Below are 25,189 nucleotides of genomic sequence, written 5' to 3'. Positions count from 1 at the left end.
TACTCCATATGTATGAGGAAACTCATAGCTATGCAGAGTGACTTTGCGTCGCCTCATAGATACGATTGCGATGCTTGTGCTGTTGGAGCTTTAAAAAAATGAAGCTCTGGTGGCTCAAGCCTCTCATAAATCAGCCACAAAATATTTTGCTTGTTTTTTTTAGGTTTTTCACCATCAGGTAGCTACATATAAAATAATGGGTAGCTTAAATGAAAAATACAAAAAAGTAGGAAATGCACTGTAGTACATTAGGAAACCTCTATTAGTTAATGCACTGCAGAGGTCTGTGTCTGTAACAAGAGAGCCACAGAATTTTGGGGCAGATTTACAAGCCCTGTGCACCTCCTTGCGCCGCCATTGCGTCACTTTTTTTGACGCAACGGCGGCGCAAACAATTCAGCCAATTTACAACGTGACACATCTAGGGAGATGCGTCACTTTGTAAAGCCCTGCGTCACATTATACCTGCACCAGGTATAATGTATGCAGGCTAGGCATTCCCGCGCAAAAAGCCATGTAGAATTAACGCAGTGAAATTTACAACATTTCACTGCGTCACTCTACACCTTCACTGCTTCAAAATCCCTACGCCTGCTCAGACCAGGCGTAAGAATGACGCAGGGCTTTTTGTGAGAGACTCACCTATCTGTTGTGGCACATTGCTGGAGTTGCATCACTTTCATGAGCATTTCCAGCGATGCGTCACTTTTGTGCCAACCGATGCATCAGTATTTCTGACGCATCTGTTAATCCTTGTGCCATGGAGAACTGTATTGTAAATACAGCGCATCCATGTTGGCGCAAGGACATTTGGCACTGGCGCAAGGAAACGGATGCATCTATGCAGATGTGTCAGTTCCTTGTAAATCTGCCCCTAAATTTGGTTGGTGCAGTGGGGAATACTCACTTGTGGATTTTTAGTGCTACGAGGTCACAGCCTGTGACAGAAAGCACTATGAAAGTGTAAGTCATTATTTTATTCTTGTAATTACACACATTATAAGGTAGTCTGCTACAAACTGTGCAAATAGTTTTAGGATATAATGGAGCTTCAAAAGTGTGTATTTTAGTAATACCAGAACATAAGTAATGCATTTTTTTTGCATAACTGTCCCTTTAACACCTCATCAGAGGTACTAAGCAATTAAAAGCATGCACTTCACAGACCAGTAGCTAAGTCTTCTTACTACCACAGAAAAAAAATCTTTGCCAACAAAAAGCAATTAAAGCCAGAACCGCTCCCAAGCACCATTTACATTTGCAGATTACTTCAAAACTCACATTTACATTTCATTCAGGTAAGCAGGCACCCTGGCACCAAGGATTGTTTTAGGCCCAGCCCAGCCTCTTCATTTCACAGCACAGAAGACCATTAACTTAAGCTGCATCATTTTAACGACTGCGTCCGTTTCTCAAAAGGAAGAGCACATTTTTTATATTCCAGGCAGAAGTGAGGCCTGGAAATGTGCAACCCCCTTCCCAGGACTCCACGGCCCCCCTGGGAGTCGCGCCCCACAGATTGAAGACCTCTGCTCAATGGCCTTCCTGTGGAACATCCCTATAACTGATGTATGCATAGCAGCTACCTGGTCCACACCACACACTTTTACTAAACATTACTCTGTGCATGTACTAGCCTACCAACAAACTAATGTTGGTTAGGCTGTGCTCCGTACACTCTTTCTTTCTCCTGAAACTTACACTGGCTAGCCTCTCCCTTTTTGGGAGGACTGCTCTACAGCCTATGCACACATTTGTATCTACAGCCACACATGCCTCGAATGGAAAATCTTACCCTGTAAACATCTGTTCGTGGCATGCAGTGCTGTAGATTCACATGCGCCCACCCTCCTCCCCGGTCCCTGGTGGCTGTTGCAGTATCTTTCACTACCTCTTTTTCCTCTTATGCATGCACATCTCTCTCTCTCTTTCTCCATCTCTCTCTGTGTATATATATCTCAATCTATCGCTTCGCTTCAGATTCTGTACTCACTCGCTGTGCGGGAAAACAATCTAACAATGGAGACGATGACCATGCGCATTATCATCAAGAGAAGTCACAGTACCTTGTGATTTGAAAAACGTCTTTGAAGAAAAACAACTTGTATGCATCTGGGCCCAACATTAGATGTCTGATAAATAATAGGCAATGAAAATTCAATTCCAGTGTATTTTTACCTTGAGGTCCTTTCCAAAACATGTCTGCTAGAATCCCTTATCTGACTTGGTGGTATTCTGTTGGTGCATGTTCCTGCAGCCAGGGCTTAAGATCCTGCGCTCGGACTTGGTGGTTTTCTATTAGTGCATGTTTTTGCAGGGATGGTGTGAGATCCTGCAGCTCTGACTTGGTATTCTAATCGTACATCTCCCTTCAGGTGTGGCGTAAGATCATGCAGCTCTGACTTGGTGGTATTCGAATAGCGCATCTTCTGCAGGCAGGGCGTGAGGTCTTGTGTCTCTGACGTGGTGGTAATCTAATAGTGAATGTTTCTGCAAGTATGGCGTGAGATCCTGCAGCTCTGACTTGGTGGTATTCTAATAATACTTGTTCCTGCAGAAAGTGCATGAGACTTTGCTGCTCTGATTTCAATTTAAAGCTTTTATTCGATTTGTACATACAAATCATACAAGCAAAAGAATACATAGTTTACAATGTTTAAAATCACCATATGACCACTTATAAGAAACAATGATAAGACGTTGTACAAAAGGCTAAAGTACAACAATTAAGGAGAAATCTTGCCAGTTTGGGTCAATGTACTATTATAAAAGCATAACGTACATAAATGAACAGACAGGAGATCAGTAGGAATTACTCAATGGGCCTATCCTGGCAGCTGTACATCAAAATTTATAAATAATCATAAAATACTGTGGACATCAACAAAATAAAAATAATACCCTAATTACAAAGATGGTATAAAACTTGAAGACGTATATATACAAGCAAAAATGTAAACAGTAATAGCAGCGTAATACAATACCTGGCAGCTGTATAACATAGGTACAGACAGGTAAGTATAAAAATGTTATAGTACAATACTTTCCCTGGCAGCTGTACATTTCAAAATAAAAGTAGCCAGGAAAAAACAAATCTCTTCGTTCTCTAATGAGGATAAAAGTATCAGTGCTGTTTCTGTAGCACGAATATTATATTTGATAAAAATTGGCTTAAGGTATTTTAACCGAAAAGAATGATAAAATTTACAGAAAAGTAAAAAGTGGCAACTATTCTGTCGGGAAATACTATCACACGGACAGGGTATATCTGAACTGGTTCTTGTGTTTGGAAATGCAACCAGATGGTGAACAATACCCAATCTGACGCGTGTTAAAACAAACTGATGAGAGGGACGGGTCACATACACAAGATAGGATTGGAACCCCGAAGTTAAATTTAAGTCTTTATAAAATTTCACGGTAATAAGATTGCCAGAAATTTTATCTCGCTCTGCCTTTCGGAAGTTTAAAAACGTTGTCTTAATTTCTTTTTTTGAAATAGAAACAACCTCTTCTGGCTCGCGGAATACATCTATATTAAAAAGAAGGAGATACCATCGGTGGATGTATCTCAACCACTGTATGCGTGAGGAGTGGTCCAAGCCTATACAATCAAGAATAATATCCTGAGTAAATCGAGTCTCTGGTTTAGCCCAAATAGAACGCCACAATAAAAGTGGCCGGACTGCTGCTAAATCAGAAATAAACTCGATCCCAACTTCTTCATGAATCAGCAGAATGGAGGCAGAAGGGGGGACACATAACAACCTCCTTAAGAACTTATTTTCCTCCTTCTGCAGGGATGTACCCACACTGTGGCCCCATACCCCTGCCCCATACAGTGCAGAGGAGACACAACAAACATTATATATGTTCATCATGTCTAAAATGCTTCGTGAGCCGAGTTTAGAGGCAAAACGAAAAATACTGCCAGTAGATCGCAACATTTTTAGTCTGATGGAATCAAATTCCGAGGTCCAAGACCCGCTATTATTAAATGTAATTCCTAGATAACAAAAGGACTTGACAGGAGTCAACTTTTCCTTATCCAGAAAAAAGGTATGCTTTACCTGCTTAGCTGCCCGACCGCATGACATAACATATGTCTTAGTTTTATTCACGCGTAGCCGCCTAACTTGAATGAAATGCATAAAATTATCGATTAGGCGCTGAAGGCCCAACTGTGTACGGGATATGAGAACAGCGTCGTCCGCGTAAAGTAACAGCGGAACAGGTTTACCACCAATCAAGGGGGCATCTGCTAGGATGTCAACCAAAGAACGGTCGACGTCATTAATAAAGAGGGAAAATAACAACGGGGCCAAAACGCATCCCTGGCGTATGCCCCGAGACACTTTGAAAAACGGGGTACATTCGCCAAGGGTGCCATAGCGGACCTTACAAGAAAGTTTTTCGTAAAGTCTAGCTAAAAAATGGACTATTTCCCTCGGAGCCCCTGCATCTAGCAAAACCTCCCAAAGAATAGTGTGGTTAACCAAATCAAAAGCGCTGCTCAAATCAGCAAAACATAAAAAAAGGTTTCCATTTTTAGCCACAGTATATTTGTTAATTAAAAGGTCCAAATTTACACATTGGTCCAATGTGCCCAGGCCTTTCCGAAAGCCATATTGGACTCTAGTTAAAATGTTAAAATCAGCTGCCCAATCTTCCAGCCTCCTGAGCAAAATCCTACTCATCACCTTCACAGAGGCGTCCAATAATGAAATTGGACGGTAGTTGGAGGCCTCTGATTTATCACCTTTCTTATGTAGAGGAATAATGACTGATTGACCCCAAGTGGACGGGAAATTAGTTTCTGCCGCACAATTAAATATCCTCGCCAGGATGGGAGCCCATAAAGCTGGTTCATCTTTGTATAAATCCAGCGGGACCCCATCGGGGCCAGGGGCCTTACCTCCTTTGCTTAAAGAAATTGCTTCATGGCTTTCTTCTAATGTAATTCCCAACGGGAGGGGTAGCCATGAGATAGACTCAGGTAACATTGACTCAAGAGATAACCCTTCTGGATTAAAGATTTTGGAAAAGTGACCGACCCAATCACTACATGCCACATAAGATGTTAGTTCTGGGACATCTTCCTTATTGAGAAACGGGCTGTTAATTGTTTCCCAATACAGTTTGCAGTTTTTGGTCTCGGCTGCTTCCTTCAACTTATCCCATGCCTCGGTCTGTAATACCCTTTTCCTAGTATTAATTGCTATTTTATATCTTGCCCTAAAAAATTGTATGTCCGTCTTAACGCGTGGATTAGTGCCTAAAGCGTTCTTTAGATCACGGAGGGCGACTATACAGGTCTTATCGAACCACCCCTGCTTCGGACCGCTATTGAATAGCGAGGCCTTAGTAAAAATACCATCAATAATACTATTCATAGAGACAAAGTGAACTAATAGACAGCCTAAGTCACAATCATCATCCAAACAGAAACTAATTTGGTTCTTACATTTGGTGAGAACCTCCTTCTGCTTAACCTTAGAATTTAGTCCAGTCCATTTAATCCTTAGACCCTTCGGTCTAATAGGTACTAAGTCAGTAGAACATTTCCCACCTGAAACCGTCGAGGTACCATGCCCCAAAAGGGTAACACGAAGGCTATTATGGTCACTGAGACTTTCTTCATTTACATGCAGATCGGTAAAACCTCCACTGCTAGACAACAGAATATGATCTATAAATGATCCTGCATCTCTGCCTGTAAATGTAGGGCATATTTTTGCCTGGTTGTTTGTGTTACAGTTTAACAGGGTCATGTCTAGTGTGACTAGCATATTATTTAATGTGTGTCAAGAATTCCTGTCATACAAGGAAAACACGCCCTTATGTAAACAGGAGAGCTGTTACATAACTCAAGGGAAACACGCCCTTATGTAAACAGGAGAGCTGTTACATAACTCAAGGGAAACACGCCCTTATGTAAACAGGAGAGCTGTTACATAACTCAAGGAAAACACGCCCTATAAAGGGAGGAACCGGGAGGTACAACGCTGTCGGATATTGTGTTCACACCGACGTACCTGCTTCGTGAAGAGCAGTGTTCCGGAGTGGTGCTCCAGTAAGGCAAGAACGGAGGTAGGTCGAGTCGTTACTCCCTGGGCCGTGTCTTGCCCCATCGTCACCTGTGAAGGACCCGGAAGCTCTACCGGTCAACCATTGAGCTTCGCTTTTTGACTCGGCTGAGTCCAAGCGCAGTGGCGCTTTTGCTGGTTGGAGTCGTAACTCCCAGCCCGACCAGAGACACAGGGACTGCCAGCTGTAACGCACACCAGGAGGTGTTTGCCGCGTTACAGACTCGGAAGTCCACAGGATCGATCGAGCGGCTGCTCTCGGTTCAGTCTTCTTGCTTGTGATTGGGGTATCGGTGACGCATCACCAGGAGGTGACTCCGCGTCCCGGTGCAGTCTGAGGAAGAGGTTGAGCGGCTGCTCCCTTCAGGTAGAGACCCCGGCTGGGTGTTTCCCTGACTCCTCGATTCTCCCCAACACTCTTCGTGCCCCTCACAGCCTACCGATTGGCATTGTCGGCCATTTCATTTCTGCCCTCTGTTGGCATACGCCGGGACCGGCGTATATGCAGAGGACGGTTAGGACCATCCGTGCTGTGGGCTGGTAACGTACTTAGCCTGGAGGATTCCAGTGACTATAACTTGTTTATTCTTTGTATTATATTTGCCTTCATTAAAACAACTAACCCTTCACTAGTGGTTGCGTCCTCATTGTCGTGTCTGTTAAACGATCCTGAGACGTTCAGGGCGTTACAAAATATCCGACCTTAATAACACTAACTGTCTCCCGGTCGATAACAGACATGGCAACACTTGATGATGTGCTGGCTGCTTTAGCGGCCATGCAAGTTGAAGTGGCTGCCTCTAGGCAAGAAACAGCCGATGTAAAAGCCAGACTGGATGCTATCCAATTGGACCCGCTCACGCCCAGCACCTCCCTCACGAATCAGACCCCTGCGGTAGTAGTGGAAATGCCGGTAGCCATCCCCTTGGCGACACCAGAGAGGTACAGTGGGGATCCTAACACAGTGCAGGTATTCCTCACACAAGTGGCGCTACATTTATCGTGCAAACCAAAGGCGTTCCCCACGAGTCAGGCTCGTGTGGCTTTCCTTATATCCTATTTGGCTGGAAACGCGGCACAATGGGCCGTACCTCTGGTGAGCAGGGACGACCCCCTCTTATGTGATTGGGGTGCTTTTCGCGAGGAATTCCTGAAGGTATTCGACAGAAGGGCTGACTCGTACACGGCGGACCGTGAAATGCTTGAGTTGAGACAGGGATCCAACGACCTGGTGCAGTATCTCAACGCGTTCCGAAGGCTGGTTGCGGAAACCAAGTGGCCTGTTGCTAAACAGACGGCGCTCTTCCATCAAGGGCTGTGCGATGAGCTCAAGGACGCCGTGGCTCATATTGACCCTCAACCCAAGACATGTGAGGGCCTTATCAACCTGGTATTACGGCTGGAACATAGGCTAAGTGAAAGAAAGGGGGATCATGGGAGAAAAGGAAAATCCCTTCCATCCTATGTGACGGTGGGAAGTCCTGAAACTTCCACCGCATCCAAGGGAGAACCCATGGACATCGGCGCAATACGAGCGAGCCTCACAGCCACGGAGAAAGAGTCACGCCGTAAACAAGGATTGTGCCTATATTGTGGCAAAAAAGGCCACTACGTACGTGAATGCCCTGCCAAACCGAAGAAGTCACGTTATCGGGCCAACCGGTCGGTAACAGCCGTGGTGGACATACCGGCGGAAAACTAGAGGACTCCAAGACCAGAGAAGGGACATCTCGGAGTCACTCATCCATCCCTTCACTTTCCGACTCGGTCACTAAGGGACAACGACACCTGTTTATCACGGTGCACGTGGGAGTGCATGGCCAGTGGATACCCGTTGTGGCCATGGTGGATTCAGGGGCCACTGGCATGTTTATGGACCACAACGAGGCATGCAGGCTAGGGCTAGTGCTTCTTCCCAAAGCTGTACCCGAAGACGTCTATGCTGTAGACGGAAGGCGATTGGTGACGGGGCCCATCGGGCAGCACACGGGGGTCCTTCCGATGAGATATGGGTGGAACCATTTGGAACAAATCGATTTTAACATCATCCGAGCGCCCCAATATGGCGTCATATTGGGATTGCCGTGGCTACAGAAACACAACCCCTTTGTGGATTGGCCAACACATCGCATCGAAATGACGTCACCGTATTGCATCCTGCATTGTGGAATAAGAACGGAATCCCTTGACGCAGATGAGAGCGGGAGTCAGACGGTGGCTACAGCGGCAGAAAAAGATGTGGCTCTCCCCCAGGCTTATCACAGTTTTGAGGATGTATTTGATGAGGTGAAGGCGGAAGTGCTACCACCACATAGACAGTTTGACTGCCAGATCGACCTGGTGCCAGGGGCCAGCGTTCCCAGCGGCAGGCTGTATGCCCTGACGGAGCCTGAAAACGTGCATCTCCGGGGGTACCTGGATAAACTCCTCAAGCTAGGATTCATCCGCCCGTCCAAGTCTCCGGCCGCCTCGCCACTCTTCTTCATCCCGAAGGCTAATGGGGAGCTGAGAGCCTGTGTGGACTTTAGGGCATTGAATGCGATAACCATAAAAAATCGGTACCCCTTGCCTCTCATCAGTGTACTTCTGGAACAGGTCAAGAAAGCTTGTATCTACACCAAGTTGGATTTGAAAGGGGCATACCATCTGGTGCGCATGAGGGACGGAGACGAGTGGAAGACCGCCTTTAAGACCAGGTTCGGCCTTTTTGAGTACCTCGTCATGCCGTTCGGTCTGTGCAACGCCCCGGCAGCCTTTCAGTACTTTTTGAATGAGGTATTCAGAGAGGAGTTGGATATCTACGTGGTCGTATATATCGACGACATCCTCATCTATTCGTCCAGTGTGGAGGAGCACGTACACCACGTCAAAGCTGTGCTCCAAAAGCTGAGGGAAAACATGCTGTTTTGTAAACTCAGCAAGTGTGACTTCCACGTCACATCCGTGGAATTCCTCGGAGTGATGCTGAGTCCAGAGGGACAGGAGATGGCAGAACGAAAGATCAAGGCGGTGAAAGAATGGCCGGTGCCCCAAAGCGTGAAGGACGTCCAAAGTTTCATTGGCTTCGCCAACTTTTACAGGCGGTTCATAGATGGATTTTCAGGAGTGGTGGCCCCAATCACACAGCTACTGAGGAAGTCCAAGGAGTTTGTCTGGTCCCCTGAAGCGAACAAAGCCTTTGAGGCCCTGAAAAGCGCCTTTGGTAAGGCGCCGGTGTTGGCTCACCCCGATCCGGATCTCCCCTACGTGGTGGAAGCGGACGCGTCGGATGTGGCGCTGGGGGCTATCTTGTCCCAACGCAACCACGACACAGGGGTGCTTCATCCCGTTGCGTACATGTCCCGCAAACTCAACGACGCCGAACGCAACTACCATATTGCGGAGAAGGAGCTTCTCGCAATCAAGGACGCCTTCACCGAATGGAGGCATTGGTTGATGGGGGCAAGACATGTGGTATCGGTGTACACGGACCATCGGAACCTACAGTTCATGACTGCCACTAGACACCTTTCTCCCAGGCAGCTGCGGTGGATGATCTTCTTTGCGGGGTTCAACTTCCGCATCACATATCGGCCGGGGACGGAAAACCGAAAGGCGGACGCCCTGTCCCGTCAATCTGCAGTTAAGGAACCATTGCCTGCGACCGAGCGTTCCATCATTTCCCCGAGGATGGTATTGGGGGTTATCCAACCGGATACTTTCCTGAGGGGAATAAAGAGAGGGATCAGGTCATTCGCATGGCGGAGGTGGCTCCTCAGTCACAGAGAATGGCAGCTGAAGGACGGGATACCCCTGAAGGGCAGGTGCCTATTGATACCCACGCCTAGGCTAAGGAAACAAGCATTCATCTGGTGCCATGACTCTCCATGCGCAGGTCATTTGGGCTTTGAAAAAACGGTGGCTAGCATGGGACGGCATTTCTGGTGGCCAACCATGAGAGTGGATGTCAGGAGGTGGGGACAGGAGTGTCCTACGTGTGCTACCATGAAGGCCGACCATGGCCGAACCCAAGGGCTCTTACATCCACTTCCGACCCCGGATAGACCATGGGATAGCATATCACTGGACTTCGTGGTGGGCCTACCGGTAGACCAGGGGATGACGGCAATACTGGTGGTGGTGGATTACTTGACGAAAATGGGGCACTTCATCCCCTGCAAGAGAGTCCCTACGGCCGGGGAATTGGCGTCACTACTCCTAAAGAATGTGGTACGACTGCATGGATTACCTGGGGTGATCGTGTCGGACCGGGGGTCGCAGTTTACTGCGCAATTCTGGAAGACTTGGTGCACTGCGCTGCATGTTAAGACCGCCCTGTCCACCAGCTACCACCCTCAAACGGACGGCCAAACCGAGCGCCTGAACCAAACGCTCAAACAGTATCTGCGATGTTTTGTGGACCAGGGCAGGGAAGAATGGGTCGACTTGCTATGGGTTGCAGAGATAGCCTATAACAACGCCACTCACAGCTCCACACAGTCATCTCCGTTCTATAGCAACTATGGCCAACATCCCAGGTTCTTGCCATTTCTACATCCGTTCAGAGAGGACAGGATTCCCGCCACAGCGGACAGGGTGGCACACATAAAAGACACGTTGATACGCTCAAGGGCTGTCCTAATAGAGGCCAAGAGAAGATACAAGGCTGCGGCAGATAGGAAGAGAAGGCCCGGGCCACTGTACCGCACTGGAGACTACGTCTGGATATCCACAAGAAACATGAGGTTTCGAAAGAACAGTGTGTTCCATCCCAAGTACATGGGCCACTATCGAATTACCAAGTGTATGGGTCCCGTGAACGTGAAGGTGTGCTTGCCCCAGTCATTGCGGATACACCCTGTCTTTCATGTATCATTGCTCAAACCAGCACCCTCCAAGCCGTCTGGGACACCTAGGCCGGTATGCGTGGAGTCGGAGGTGGAGTATGAAGTGTCGGGCATACGGGCGTCCAAATGGCGCAGGGGGAAGCTGTGGTACCTGGTTGCGTGGAAAGGCTATGGCCCGGAGGAGCATTCATGGGAACCGGCTGAAGGGGTTCATGCTCCGCGCTTGGTCTCTGTTAGACCTGTCAGCCCTTTGGGTGGTCCCTCCTCATCATTATTTATTTTGTCCCACTTTTGCCTCAAACCCTGTTTGAATTTTTCCTTTTTGGGAACCACCAGACTTTTTCGTGTTGCTACAGATTCAGGGAGCCATTTTAGCTGCCCCTGAAACTTCTGTCTGAGGGCCTGGAGCACAAAATGGTGGCCACCTGTGACATCACCAGCATCCACTGGAACCTACTAGCACCTTCCAGAACATTCCAGAACCCGGTGACCGTTGGAGGCGGTTTAGAATGTTGGGAAGCTAAGACAGAGAGTTGGCAGTTGGAGCTGGCAGTTGGCACCTGACTGGTGAAGAGTGAGCAGCAAAAACGTGAAGGAGGAAGGAGTGAAGCAGCAGGGGTGGAAACTTGTGCCTGGAGTGGGGTCCATAAACCCACCCTTGATACTTGTCCCTACTGATGGATCCCAGCCTATAGCCCTGTGTGGGAAGAAGACAGAAGAAACTTATCCTAAGGACCTGGACAGCAGGAACAGGCCTTAGAACCAAGAAAACAGCAAGATCCTGACCTGAGAACTGGTTTCCCTGGAGTCCGGCGTCGAGTAGCCTGAAGACCTGGAGCCCGAGGTGGAGAAGCGGCGCTGACTGAAGTAGCAGACGTCGTACCCGGAGCCGCCTGAGGTCGTGAGAGGGCGCCGACGGAGGTCGTGAGGAATACCAGAGGTCGAGGAGGAAGTGAACCGAGGTCGAGCGAGCGGCGTCATCGGAGGAGTGAAGTCCGCCCTCCGGAGTCGTCGGAGACCGAGGTAGAGGAGCACCGGAGGTCGGGAGTGAGGATCGCACTCCGGAGTCGCCCGGAACCTGTGTGGAGGAGCACCGGAGGTCGGGGGTGAGGATCGCACCCCGGAGTCGCCGGAAGTCGACATCGAGGCCAGGCCGGCTGACGTCATCGGAGCCGAGAGCGCCATCGGACCGGAGCCGCCCGAAGTCGACATCGTGAAGAGACTGCCCGACGCCGTCGAATCGGAGGTCGAGATCGAACCGAGGCCACCGACATCGGACCGGAACCGCCTGCCGGCGTCGTCAAAGAACTGACATTGTGCCGAGGCCGCCGAGACCGAACCGGAACCGCCTCACGGCGTCGACACGACTCCAGCGGCGTCGAACATCAGAAAAAGGGCAGTAAGTGGAGTAGAGGGCGCCTAAGGCCCTGTGGAGACCTGAGAGACTGCTCTAAGGGGCTAGGGAGGTGCTGAAACCAACCTGACTGTGCAAGGGGTGAACTGGGACTAACCTAGAGAGGTTGTGTGGAGAGAGAAAGCCAGGGCACTGGTATTCCCCCCTTTGATCTACCTCAGCTTAGGCCTCAGCCTTGTCCCAGCCAGGGAGTAGCCCCCCTCAAGCCTTTCACAACCCTACAAGCTGTGCCTGGGCCAAATCAGCCCTTAAGAATTGAAGTGTCATCTGATTACATGAGTGTTGCTGTATACTTTTAATTATTTATTGGGGGTACTGTATTTATTGAATTTTTACCTATTTATTGCTGCACTATATTTATAGGTCCACAGGACTTGATGGTGTACAATATTTATTGGTACAGTATTTATTGCCTCAACGTATTTAATTGTCTGTATATATTGCACTTGTATTTATGCCCTGTTATTTATGATCACCCCTATTTATTTCATCAAACAGCCAATATTTATTTGACCTGCACTAATTGAGACTTGTATATTGTGATTGACCTATTTATTTTTCCAATCAGCAACTAAGAGAAAAAGATAAAGAAGGAATATTTTCATAATTTTTACGGTGTAGAGTCGTTTTTGGAACGGATGCACGCATGGTTATTGTATGGGTATATTGTATGCTTAGCACTGCGCCTGTTTCCTGAGAGCTGTGCCTACGTATACTCAACAATAACTGTGGGTAGTCCATAGGCCTACACCGGGAGTTTTCTCAAAGCGGCCTTCCTAATTGTGGGTTTTTGTTTTTTCCAAATTTACTCTGGTGGTGGGAGGAGGTATTATTAAAGGTACCCCCCTGCATTGTTACTGCACAAAACCTGTCCTCTAACCTGAGTGGGCAAGATGGAGTTTGTACTAGAGAATCTAGAAACGTACACTGTGGCCCAACTCAGGGAGTTTTGCCAGCGGGAGGGGGTGTACTGTCCCCCAGGAGCAAAGAAGGGTGCACTCCAAACCAGCTTAAGGGCTTGGGGGGAGGCACGCCGAGAAAGCAAGGCTGAGGAGGAAGACAGGGATGGAGAGCCTGACCCCGAGGGGGCTGAGATGTACCAACCTGAGGTGGGGAACCTGTCAGCAGGGCCCAGGACACTTTCTAGGAAGGGCAGCACTGTCTCTAGCGGGGGCTTATCCAGCGTGGAGTTAGCAGATCGGAGAGAGAAAAGACAGCTCACATGGGATTTAGCAAAGCTGGAGAAGGAGAAGGAGGAACAGAGGCTGGCTCATGAGACGGAGAAAGAGAGGATGGCTCATGAGATAAGACTGAAAGAGATAGAGCTTCAGATCCTAAGAATTGGGGCACCAACTGTTCCTAATGGTGGCAGCAAAGACCAAGAAATCACCAGGGAATCCAAACCTTACCTGCCAAAGGACATAGTAGCTAGCTATGGGGCGGGTGACGACATCGCCAAGTGGCTAGCAGCCTATGAGGTCTCGTTGAGGGCCCATGGGGTTCCAGTGAAGTATTGGGGAGGAGGATTGTATAGGTACATGCCTCCAGCTGGTAGGGATGCTTTATTGGCCCTCGAAGAGGATGAGCAGACCCACTACCCCACCATGAAACTGGCGCTCATCAGAAAGTTTGGACTAACACCTGAAAAGTACAGACAGAAGTTCAGGGGTAGTCACAAACTGGGCACACAGAATTGGGTGGACTTCCTGGACTATGCAAAGAAGGCACTGGAAGGTTGGATTCAGGGCAGTGAAGTAAGGAACTACGAGGAGCTGTTTGACCTAGTACTGAAGGAACACCTACTCGAGAAATGTTTCCCTGAACTGCGGCAACACCTGGTGGATAGCAAGCTGACCAGCCCCCGGAAGCTTGCTGAGGAGGCGGACATTTGGGCTAGTACCCGGGTGTCCACAAGGGGGACTGGAGGGGATACTCAAAAGGCCGGACAGGGCACCCCCCAGAAGAAAGAGGGAGGGGAAAAGAAAAAGGAGTTCTCCAAAGGCCCCCAAAATAACTTCCAAGGGAAGGGAACAGGATTCACCCCTAGGGCTAACCCACCCAGAAACCCTAATCCTGGCCAGAGTCAGCAGCCAAGGGTTGTCCATTGCTACGAGTGCGGTGGCGTTGGACACTATAAAGGAGATCCGAAGTGCCAGAAACGACCACCCCCTCCCATTGGAGGAAAGACCCCCGGAGTAGCTAGTGTAGTGCTCGGGGAGGAGATGCCCTTAACTAAGGGAAGGGAGTGGGCGGGGGTCACTTTAGTGTCCCTGGGAGAACGGGAGATGGTTCCTAAGATCCAGGTGCCCGCAAATACCGCAAAGTATGGGCAGTGGGTCACCATCAACGGCCAAAGAGGGGAGGCTCTGAGAGACACAGGAGCCAGTATGACTATGGTACGTAGTCAACTGGTGTCTCCAGAGCAGGTAATTCCCGATGTACTCCACCCAGCCGCGATGGCTGACGGCAGAACAGGCCACTATCCAGTGGCCGAGGTTCCCTTTGAATGGGGGGGGGTTGCAGGTTCACTTCGAGTTGCCGTAAGCCCTGCCGTGCCAGTCGATTGTCTGCTGGGGAATGACATGGAGAACAACGCTTGGAAGGAGGTGGAGTACCGGACTCACACTGAGATGCTGGGTACACCTGACTGGGCCTGTGTTAGCACAAGGTCCGCGACTACCCGAAGAGGGAGTTCATTTCGGCTGGAGCCTGGAACAAAGGCCCAGCCAGCTGCCAGTCAAGGGAAGAACCGAGGACAGGAGGAGCCTGCCTCGGCGTCTCCACCCCGTAGGACGGATAGGCCACCGGAGGTGGTGGACCAGGAGTCTGCGGAGGGGGACGTTACCAACCTGGAGGACCTACCCATCCCGGCCGAGTGGCACGTGGAGGGAGGCCCGTCCAGGGAGGAATTCTGCCAGGGCCAGAGGGAGTGCCCTACCCTTGAGGGGCTGAGGCGACAGGCCGAAGCCCAGGCAGCAGGGAACGTTGAAGGGAACTACAGTGTTTACTGGGAGGATGGCCTCCTCTACAGTGAACCCAAGGCACCCCTACATGGATCGTCACGAGCCTTGGTAGTTCCTCAACGTTATCGAGCCTTCCTTCTGGAGTTGGCTCACGAGATACCATTGGCAGGACATCTGGGGCAAGACAAGACCTTCGCCCGTCTTGTCCCACACTTTTATTGGCCTCAGATGAAAGTGTCGTCCGATACCTACTGCCGGACATGTGTGTCTTGCCAAGCCAGTGGGAAAACAGGGGTGAAGCTGAAAGCTCCCCTGGAACCACTTCCTGTCGTTAGCACCCCCTTTGAAAGGGTGGGCATCGACATTGTGGGTCCATTAGATCCACCGACTACAGCTGGTCACAGGTTTATCCTGGTTCTGGTGGATCATGCCACACGGTACCCAGAGGCAATACCTCTGAGGACCATAACAGCACCTGTTGTGGCTAGGGCCCTGATGGGAATCTTTACCCGAGTGGGTTTTCCCAAGGAAGTTGTGTCCGACAGGGGGACCAACTTCATGTCAGCGTACATGCGGGCAATGTGGAAGGAGTGTGGGGTGACATACCGGTTCACAACTCCTTACCACCCCCAGACCAATGGTCTGGTGGAGAGGTTTAACAAAACCTTGAAAGGCATGATCAGAAGTCTGCCTGAAAGCCTGCGGAGGAAATGGGACGTCCTCCTACCCTGTTTACTTTTTTCCTACAGGGAAGTGCCACAGAAGGGAGTGGGCTTCAGCCCCTTCGAGCTTCTGTATGGGCACCCTGTACGTGGACCTCTCAACCTGGTGAGAGACGGATGGGAGAGAACTCCCAGAAAGCTTCCCCAGGATGTGGTGAGCTACATGCTGGCCTTCCGGAGCCAAATGGCTAAGTTGTGGAAGCAAGCTTCTGACAACTTGGAAGCCAGCCAAGCAGTAATGAAGGCGTGGTATGACCACAATGCTCACCCGGTGGAGTTGGAGCCTGGCCAGAAGGTGTGGGTGATCGAACCAGGAGAGCTTAGTGCCCTCCAGGATCGCTGGTCAGGACCCTTTGAGGTGTTGGAGAAGAAGGGGAAGGCTACCTACTTGGTGGACCTGAAGACCCCTCGTCAGCCCCTGCGGGTGCTGCATGCCAACCGCCTCAAACCCCACCACGAGAGGCCCGAAGTCATCTTGATGATGGTGACTGACGGAGGAGAGGACGTGGAAAGCGAGCCTCTCCCTGATCTGTTTGCGTCTCATGAAAAGGATGGGTCGGTGGAGGGAGTGATTCTCTCCCCATCTCTAACTCCTGAACAGCAGGAGGACTGTCGCCAGGTCTTGGGGCAGTACTCTTCGTTGTTCTCCCTTGTCCCGGGTAGGACTCACCTGTGCGTCCATGACGTGGACACAGGAGACAGCCCACCTGTGAAGTCCAAGATCTACCGGATGTCAGACAAGGTGAAGGCCAGCATTCATAGTGAAGTCACTAAGATGCTGGAGCTAGGAGTGATTGAACCTTCTAGCAGCCCCTGGTCTAGTCCGGTGGTGTTAGTACCGAAAGCTGCACCACCGGGTGCCCCACCAGAACTGAGGTTCTGTGTGGACTACCGGGGACTGAACTCAGTGACCAAAACTGATGCTCATCCGATCCCTAGGGCGGATGAATTAATTGACCGGCTGGGAGCTGCCCAATATCTAAGTACCTTTGACCTTACTTCTGGGTACTGGCAGATCTCTTTGACTGATGGAGCAAGGGAAAGGTCAGCCTTCTCCACGCCCAATGGCCACTACCAGTTCTGTGTGATGCCCTTTGGGCTCAAGAACGCACCTGCCACGTTTCAGCGCCTGGTAAACCAGATCCTCACCGGAATGGAGAGTTTCTCTGCTGCTTATCTGGATGACATAGCCGTCTTCAGTAACAGCTGGGAGGATCACTTGCATCACCTGCAAGCCGTTCTCCAGGCCCTGAGACAAGCTGGATTGACGATCAAGGCCAGCAAGTGCCAGATCGGGCAGGGGTCGGTAGTGTACCTTGGACACTTGGTGGGTAGGGGAGCGGTGCAACCCCTCCAGGCGAAGATCGAGGCCATCATGGCCTGGAAACCCCCCAAGACACAGACTGAGGTCCGAGCATTTTTGGGCCTCACGGGATACTACCGCCGCTTCGTGAAGGGGTACGGTACCATCGTAGCCCCCCTCACGGAGCTCACGTCCAAGAAACAACCTCGACGGGTAGTCTGGACGGAGGCTTGTCAGCAAGCCTTTGAGAGATTGAAGAAAGCCATGTGCGAGGCCCCGGTCTTAAGGGCCCCAGACTTTTCCAAGGAGTTCATTGTCCAGACAGATGCATCAGAACATGGCATTGGGGCAGTGTTATCGCAACTCAACGAAGAGGGTCTGGATTAACCCGTGGTCTTCCTATCCAGGAGACTACTTCCCAGGGAACAGAAGTGGAGTGCAATAGAGCGTGAAGCCTTTGCAGTGGTATGGGCTCTGAAGAAGTTGCGGCCATACCTGTTTGGCTCGCACTTCCTGGTTCAGACCGACCACAGACCCCTTCGTTGGCTGATGCAAATGAAGGGGGAGAATCCCAAGTTGTTGAGGTGGTCTATTTCCCTACAGGGAATGGACTTTCAGGTGGAACATCGGCCTGGAGTGGACCACGCCAATGCAGACGGTCTCTCAAGGTATTTCCGCCTTAGTGATGAGAACTCCCATGGGGTTGGGTAGCTCTCCCCACTTTCAGCTGGGGGGGACGCGTGTTAGACCTGTCAGCCCTTTGGGTGGTCCCTCCTCATCATTATTTATTTTGTCCCACTTTTGCCTCAAACCCTGTTTGAATTTTTCCTTTTTGGGAACCACCAGACTTTTTCGTGTTGCTACAGATTCAGGGAGCCATTTTAGCTGCCCCTGAAACTTCTGTCTGAGGGCCTGGAGCACAAAATGGTGGCCACCTGTGACATCACCAGCATCCACTGGAACCTACTAGCACCTTCCAGAACATTCCAGAACCCGGTGACCGTTGGAGGCGGTTTAGAATGTTGGGAAGCTAAGACAGAGAGTTGGCAGTTGGAGCTGGCAGTTGGCACCTGACTGGTGAAGAGTGAGCAGCAAAAACGTGAAGGAGGAAGGAGTGAAGCAGCAGGGGTGGAAACTTGTGCCTGGAGTGGGGTCCATAAACCCACCCTTGATACTTGTCCCTACTGATGGATCCCAGCCTATAGCCCTGTGTGGGAAGAAGACAGAAGAAACTTATCCTAAGGACCTGGACAGCAGGAACAGGCCTTAGAACCAAGAAAACAGCAAGATCCTGACCTGAGAACTGGTTTCCCTGGAGTCCGGCGTCGAGTAGCCTGAAGACCTGGAGCCCGAGGTGGAGAAGCGGCGCTGACTGAAGTAGCAGACGTCGTACCCGGAGCCGCCTGAGGTCGTGAGAGGGCGCCGACGGAGGTCGTGAGGAATACCAGAGGTCGAGGAGGAAGTGAACCGAGGTCGAGCGAGCGGCGTCATCGGAGGAGTGAAGTCCGCCCTCCGGAGTCGTCGGAGACCGAGGTAGAGGAGCACCGGAGGTCGGGAGTGAGGATCGCACTCCGGAGTCGCCCGGAACCTGTGTGGAGGAGCACCGGAGGTCGGGGGTGAGGATCGCACCCCGGAGTCGCCGGAAGTCGACATCGAGGCCAGGCCGGCTGACGTCATCGGAGCCGAGAGCGCCATCGGACCGGAGCCGCCCGAAGTCGACATCGTGAAGAGACTGCCCGACGCCGTCGAATCGGAGGTCGAGATCGAACCGAGGCCACCGACATCGGACCGGAACCGCCTGCCGGCGTCGTCAAAGAACTGACATTGTGCCGAGGCCGCCGAGACCGAACCGGAACCGCCTCACGGCGTCGACACGACTCCAGCGGCGTCGGAACATCAGAAAAAGGGCAGTAAGTGGAGTAGAGGGCGCCTAAGGCCCTGTGGAGACCTGAGAGACTGCTCTAAGGGGCTAGGGAGGTGCTGAAACCAACCTGACTGTGCAAGGGGTGAACTGGGACTAACCTAGAGAGGTTGTGTGGAGAGAGAAAGCCAGGGCACTGGTATTCCCCCCTTTGATCTACCTCAGCTTAGGCCTCAGCCTTGTCCCAGCCAGGGAGTAGCCCCCCTCAAGCCTTTCACAACCCTACAAGCTGTGCCTGGGCCAAATCAGCCCTTAAGAATTGAAGTGTCATCTGATTACATGAGTGTTGCTGTATACTTTTAATTATTTATTGGGGGTACTGTATTTATTGAATTTTTACCTATTTATTGCTGCACTATATTTATAGGTCCACAGGACTTGATGGTGTACAATATTTATTGGTACAGTATTTATTGCCTCAACGTATTTAATTGTCTGTATATATTGCACTTGTATTTATGCCCTGTTATTTATGATCACCCCTATTTATTTCATCAAACAGCCAATATTTATTTGACCTGCACTAATTGAGACTTGTATATTGTGATTGACCTATTTATTTTTCCAATCAGCAACTAAGAGAAAAAGATAAAGAAGGAATATTTTCATAATTTTTACGGTGTAGAGTCGTTTTTGGAACGGATGCACGCATGGTTATTGTATGGGTATATTGTATGCTTAGCACTGCGCCTGTTTCCTGACCACTCGAGCCAAGCTACCACAGTGTGTTCGGGGAGTCCACCACCACCCTGCGGAGTGGGAGTGGGCTGTTTCCAACAGTCTCCTTGTTCCATCGGCGTTTTCCTGCCAGCGCTGGACCCGTGGGGAGCCGCTGAGAGGGAGGATGTACTGTCAAGAATTCCTGTCATACAAGGGAAACACGCCCTTATGTAAACAGGAGAGCTGTTACATAACTCAAGGGAAACACGCCCTTATGTAAACAGGAGAGCTGTTACATAACTCAAGGGAAACACGCCCTTATGTAAACAGGAGAGCTGTTACATAACTCAAGGGAAACACGCCCTTATGTAAACAGGAGAGCTGTTACATAACTCAAGGGAAACACGCCCTTATGTAAACAGGAGAGCTGTTACATAACTCAAGGAAAACACGCCCTATAAAGGGAGGAACCGGGAGGTACAAGGCTGTCGGATATTGTGTTTACACCGACGTACCTGCTTCGTGAAGAGCAGTGTTCCGGAGTGGTGCTCCAGTAAGGCAAGGACGGAGGTAGGTCGAGTCGTTACTCCCTGGGCCGTGTCTTGCCCCATCGTCACCTGTGAAGGACCCGGAAGCTCTACCGGTCAACCATTGAGCTTCGCTTTTTGACTCGGCTGAGTCCAAGCGCAGTGGCGCTTTTGCTGGTTGGAGTCGTAACTCCCAGCCCGACCAGAGACACAGGGACTGCCAGCTGTAACGCACACCAGGAGGTGTTTGCCGCGTTACAGACTCGGAAGTCCACAGGATCGATCGAGCGGCTGCTCTCGGTTCAGTCTTCTTGCTTGTGATTGGGGTATCGGTGACGCATCACCAGGAGGTGACTCCGCGTCCCGGTGCAGTCTGAGGAAGAGGTTGAGCGGCTGCTCCCTTCAGGTAGAGACCCCGGCTGGGTGTTTCCCTGACTCCTCGATTCTCCCCAACACTCTTCGTGCCCCTCACAGCCTACCGATTGGCATTGTCGGCCATTTCATTTCTGCCCTCTGTTGGCATACGCCGGGATCGGCGTATATGCAGAGGACGGTTAGGACCATCCGTGCTGTGGGCTGGTAACGTACTTAGCCTGGAGGATTCCAGTGACTATAACTTGTTTATTCTTTGTATTATATTTGCCTTCATTAAAACAACTAACCCTTCACTAGTGGTTGCGTCCTCATTGTCGTGTCTGTTAAACGATCCTGAGACGTTCAGGGCGTTACAATGTGGAACCATAACTGCAATGTTGGAAGTGAGGAGAATCCTCCCTCACACCCAGACCCCCCCAGTGACTACTCGATGCTGCACCAAAACCGCAGATGTTCCCGTTGGACAAATGGCAGGGTTGCAGGTTAAAATCCCCTGCCCAAACAACCTCAGCCATTCTTTTCGAAATACCAAGGGCTTTAGTTATTTCCCTTTCTAGAGGCGGTAGAATATCCCCTCTAGTAGCATCAAAGAGATTGTTATAAAAATTTATCACAACTAAGTCAATATTCTTCCTGCACTCCAACCTTATAACTTGACTATGAGCCCCAACTGTCGTGCTGTATTTAACTGTACAATCGCACAGCTTGGTAGATATAAGCAGCAAAAGCCCCCCCTTAGCCCTACCCGAGCTAGATTTGGTGGCTCTGAGACAGTAGGATATGTACCCTTCGATGTTAATGGGGTTCAGACACCAAGTTTCCTGTAGCAAAATTAGGTCAAATCCCTCCCCCAAAAAACTGGTCCAGAAGGGTGTACCTAATTTACTGGCAAGGCCAGCTATGTTCCAGGAAACAAGGGAGAGTCCTGCTGGTTTGCCAGAATCACCAACTACAGATGACTCTGGCTGAGTTGCTCGTAATAAAGTAGGACCATCTTCCCGAGAGATGATATCTGGGCTTAATCTGTGAGCAACAGTAGCTGTACATGCATCAAAGCTATCCCTGTTTTCTAAACGCGAGAGGGGTATTACTGATGACACCATTGGGGATTCGGGGAGTGCGGCTAAGGGTGTAGCAGGAGAAGCACTCGCCATATCTAAATAGGACAAAGGGATGTTTAAATCCAAGGCTTCAGTAGAGCTCAGTCAATCTACCTCATCCAACACAGCATATCTGTTAGGGTGAGCAAGTTGTGAGTACAACGAGTCTTGGGAAGGGGGCAGGTCCTGCCATGTTTGTTGCCACTGGGGTTTAACGGGTTGTAGTGGCTGAAAGGGTTGCTGCCACTGATGGGCGGACTGAAATAAGGGTGGTGGAAAATGGGGGGGATGTGACCAATGAGGATTAACATAGTGCTGGGGAAAAGATGGAGCATGTAGTGGCTGCTGGTGGAAATTAACATAATGTGGAAAAAAAGAAGAAGGGTGTGGTGGTTGCTGCCATGGTTTAGTAGCATGTTGCGGGGAATACACAGATCCTCTGTTACTTTGAAAAGTGGAACAAGGAGGGTTTGGTCTTGAAGGCATCGGTAAGAAGTAAGACAAGGGGAGTGGGTTAATTTGAGTCGCAGGACCACTATTGGGAACATTGCATATATAACTAACTGTCCCTGTATCTCTAAAATTAACTGTAATTACATCCCCTACTATTGTTTTCTTACTTCTACCCACCCAATCCCCTCTACGTACAGTAAGAATTTCACCGTTCATACTGTTGGGTAGAGGTTTATGTAAGTGGAACCATTGGGCACATTTGTTTCTTAGCTCAACGTGAGTTTCTTTTATTCCCTCCTTCAACGGGGGGACTGCTGTCAACACGACCACAAAAGGGGAAACCTCTGGTGGTAAATTGATTGACCTAAAACGTGCCTGCTTTGACTTAAGACCTTCAGATATGTTCGTGGAAAGAGGAGGTGCTAAAGGGGTATTGGATTTCCCTACAACATCTTTTGCTTGTGTAGTGGTGGTATTATTACCAACAACAGAGTGTTGGGGAGTCAAAATGGGACCCACCACCTTCAGAGTGGGTATGGATGTGGAATGAGCAGGATTACTCCCAGTTTGCAACAAATGAGGTGTAACTGGGTTCCCGGGGGCTACAGTTACTTGAACGTTATTTGATGCATCTTTAGGGGGCTGGATACATGATGAACATTTAAGGGCTGCTTCTGTAATCCCTTGTGGCTGATCAGGCCCTTGCCCATTCGTTTTATGTGGCCATTTCGAATGAATTAAAAACGTAAGCCTATCCAGTTTGGAAATTAGAGGCTTAATTTGTGCTGCTATTGTAGCTTCAAGGTCCAGTTTTAAATCTGTTACCAAGTTTTGGACCCAACAAGGAATACCTGAAGTCATTTGTGGGGTAGGGGAAATCAAATTATGATTCCTAACTGTAACTTTAGCTTTGTTTTTACCCTTAGATATAGCCTTTGGGAGACTGGTAACCCTTCCCCGAGAAGCTATAGGTACAGGAGATGTTACCACATCATTAGACCCACTCAGACATGGAGCCGCTGTGCCAGAAAGCTGACAGGCCTCTAGGTCTGGTGTAACCTCCAGATCCACAAAAGACGGGTCCGTTTCTGATAGGGCAACCGATAAATCAACAGTATTTGGTATAATCGGAGCACTATTAGTGGGTATAGTTAAGGGTAAGGAGCAGACATTCGGAGGCTGCAAAGCGGGTGATTTGGCATTAGCAAGGGAACCCAAAGATGAGCGCTTAGCATTTGCAAGATCCATGGAGACTCTTTTTTCCAATACAACAATGCTTTGATCAATAGTCTCATTTACACGGGAAATAAAGAGGTCTATAGGTCCTGTCACCTGTGCTGCCACCGTAGATTTTTTCGCACAACTTCTAGTTCTATTGCGCATGGCCGACATCTGAACCCAAAGTCAACAGAGAATGGTGTAATAGGCGGCGGCCGTTGATGATGTTATGCGAAAATACAGGACACAGTTCCGCCTACCTTAGACGTGTGGTGATGATTATGGGCGAAAAGGCAGGGGTTCAGGGCCAGGGCCGTCCTCAGCCGTCCTTGAACGGCCTTAAACGGCCCGCTCTTTGCCCGGTCTTCGCCCCGGGCTGCGTCCCGCGCGCGTCCCGCGTTACGCGGTCCAGAGCGCGCTCTTTAAAGGGTAGTAGATTGTAGGGGCGTGGCGCTGTGAGGGGGCGCGGCTCACGCGGGAAGAGGACCAGCTGGAGCTGTGGAATGCTGGTCCTCGCAGTCCCGGGGCCTGCGCCTCACCCTCCTCTGCTGCTAGGCAGTTAGTGCCGGCGTCCCAGCGGCTCCGCAAGTTCAAGGTGGAATCGTTGTGCTACTCCAGTAGCGTGATGATGACAGCAACGGCGGGGAAACAAATGGAAACGAGTGGCACCCGCGAAGCGGGTGCCGCGAGTAGTTGTAGGGCTTTGGCTGGGGGCGTGGCGCTGTGAGGGGGCGCGGCTCACGCGGGAAGAGGACCAGCTGGAGCTGTGGAATGCTGGTCCTCGCAGTCCCGGGGCCTGCGCCTCACCCTCCTCTGCTGCTAGGCAGTTAGTGCCGGCGTCCCAGCGGCTCCGCAAGTTCAAGGTGGAATCGTTGTGCTACTCCAGTAGCGTGATGATGACAGCAACGGCGGGGAAACAAATGGAAACGAGTGGCACCCGCGAAGCGGGTGCCGCGAGTAGTTGTAGGGCTTTGGCTGGGGGCGTGGCACTGTGAGGGGGCGCGGCTCACGCGGGAAGAGGACCAGCTGGAGCTGTGGAATGCTGGTCCTCGCAGTCCCGGGGCCTGCGCCTCACCCTCCTCTGCTGCTAGGCAGTTAGTGCCGGCGTCCCAGCGGCTCCGCAAGTTCAAGGTGGAATCGTTGTGCTACTCCAGTAGCGTGATGATGACAGCAACGGCGGGGAAACAAATGGAAACGAGTGGCTGCTCTGATTTAGTGGTATTTGAATAGTGCATTTTCCTGTAGGGAGAGCGTGAGATCATGCGTCTCTGGCTTTGTGGTATTCTAATAGTGCATGTTCCTACAGGGAGGGCGTGATATCCTGCGGCTCTACGGCTACACGGAGGAGCAGCCGGATGGCATGAGCTTCTGCGATGAGGTGGAAGAGCCAGACACATTTAAAGTGGCCTCAGTGACGCTGGAAGCGACACTTCTGCGGTTGGAGCTCAACCTCCTTATTGCGGTAAGAAGGTGCAGGACCAACAGAGGCAACACTGCTAGCAGCAGTATTCTAGGAAATGCATGGAGAGCTGTGGGGATATGTTCAGACCATGGGGAGTCAGGGGAGGAGGGGGGGGGTTAGCATGGGTGAACACCGGGTACAGCTATCGCATGGGTAGGG

General features: G+C 50.4%; 1 protein-coding gene across 1 annotated transcript in view; it reads left to right on the top strand.

Moving 5' to 3' along the window:
- LOC146862959 (uncharacterized) overlaps window positions 1–25,189 on the top strand; it is a 274,450-nt gene that overhangs the window by 82,446 nt on the left and 166,815 nt on the right. The window contains exon 4 of the mRNA XM_085642331.1: window positions 24,875–25,030. Within this exon, the coding sequence (XP_085498457.1) occupies window positions 24,875–25,030 (156 nt within the window). The remainder of the gene's footprint in view (window positions 1–24,874; window positions 25,031–25,189) is intronic.

The sequence above is a fragment of the Triturus cristatus genome, chromosome 2_2, assembly GCF_964204655.1.
Source record: "Triturus cristatus chromosome 2_2, aTriCri1.1, whole genome shotgun sequence".
Taxonomy (NCBI): domain Eukaryota; kingdom Metazoa; phylum Chordata; class Amphibia; order Caudata; family Salamandridae; genus Triturus; species Triturus cristatus.
This window is presented reverse-complemented; position numbering and strand designations above follow the sequence as displayed.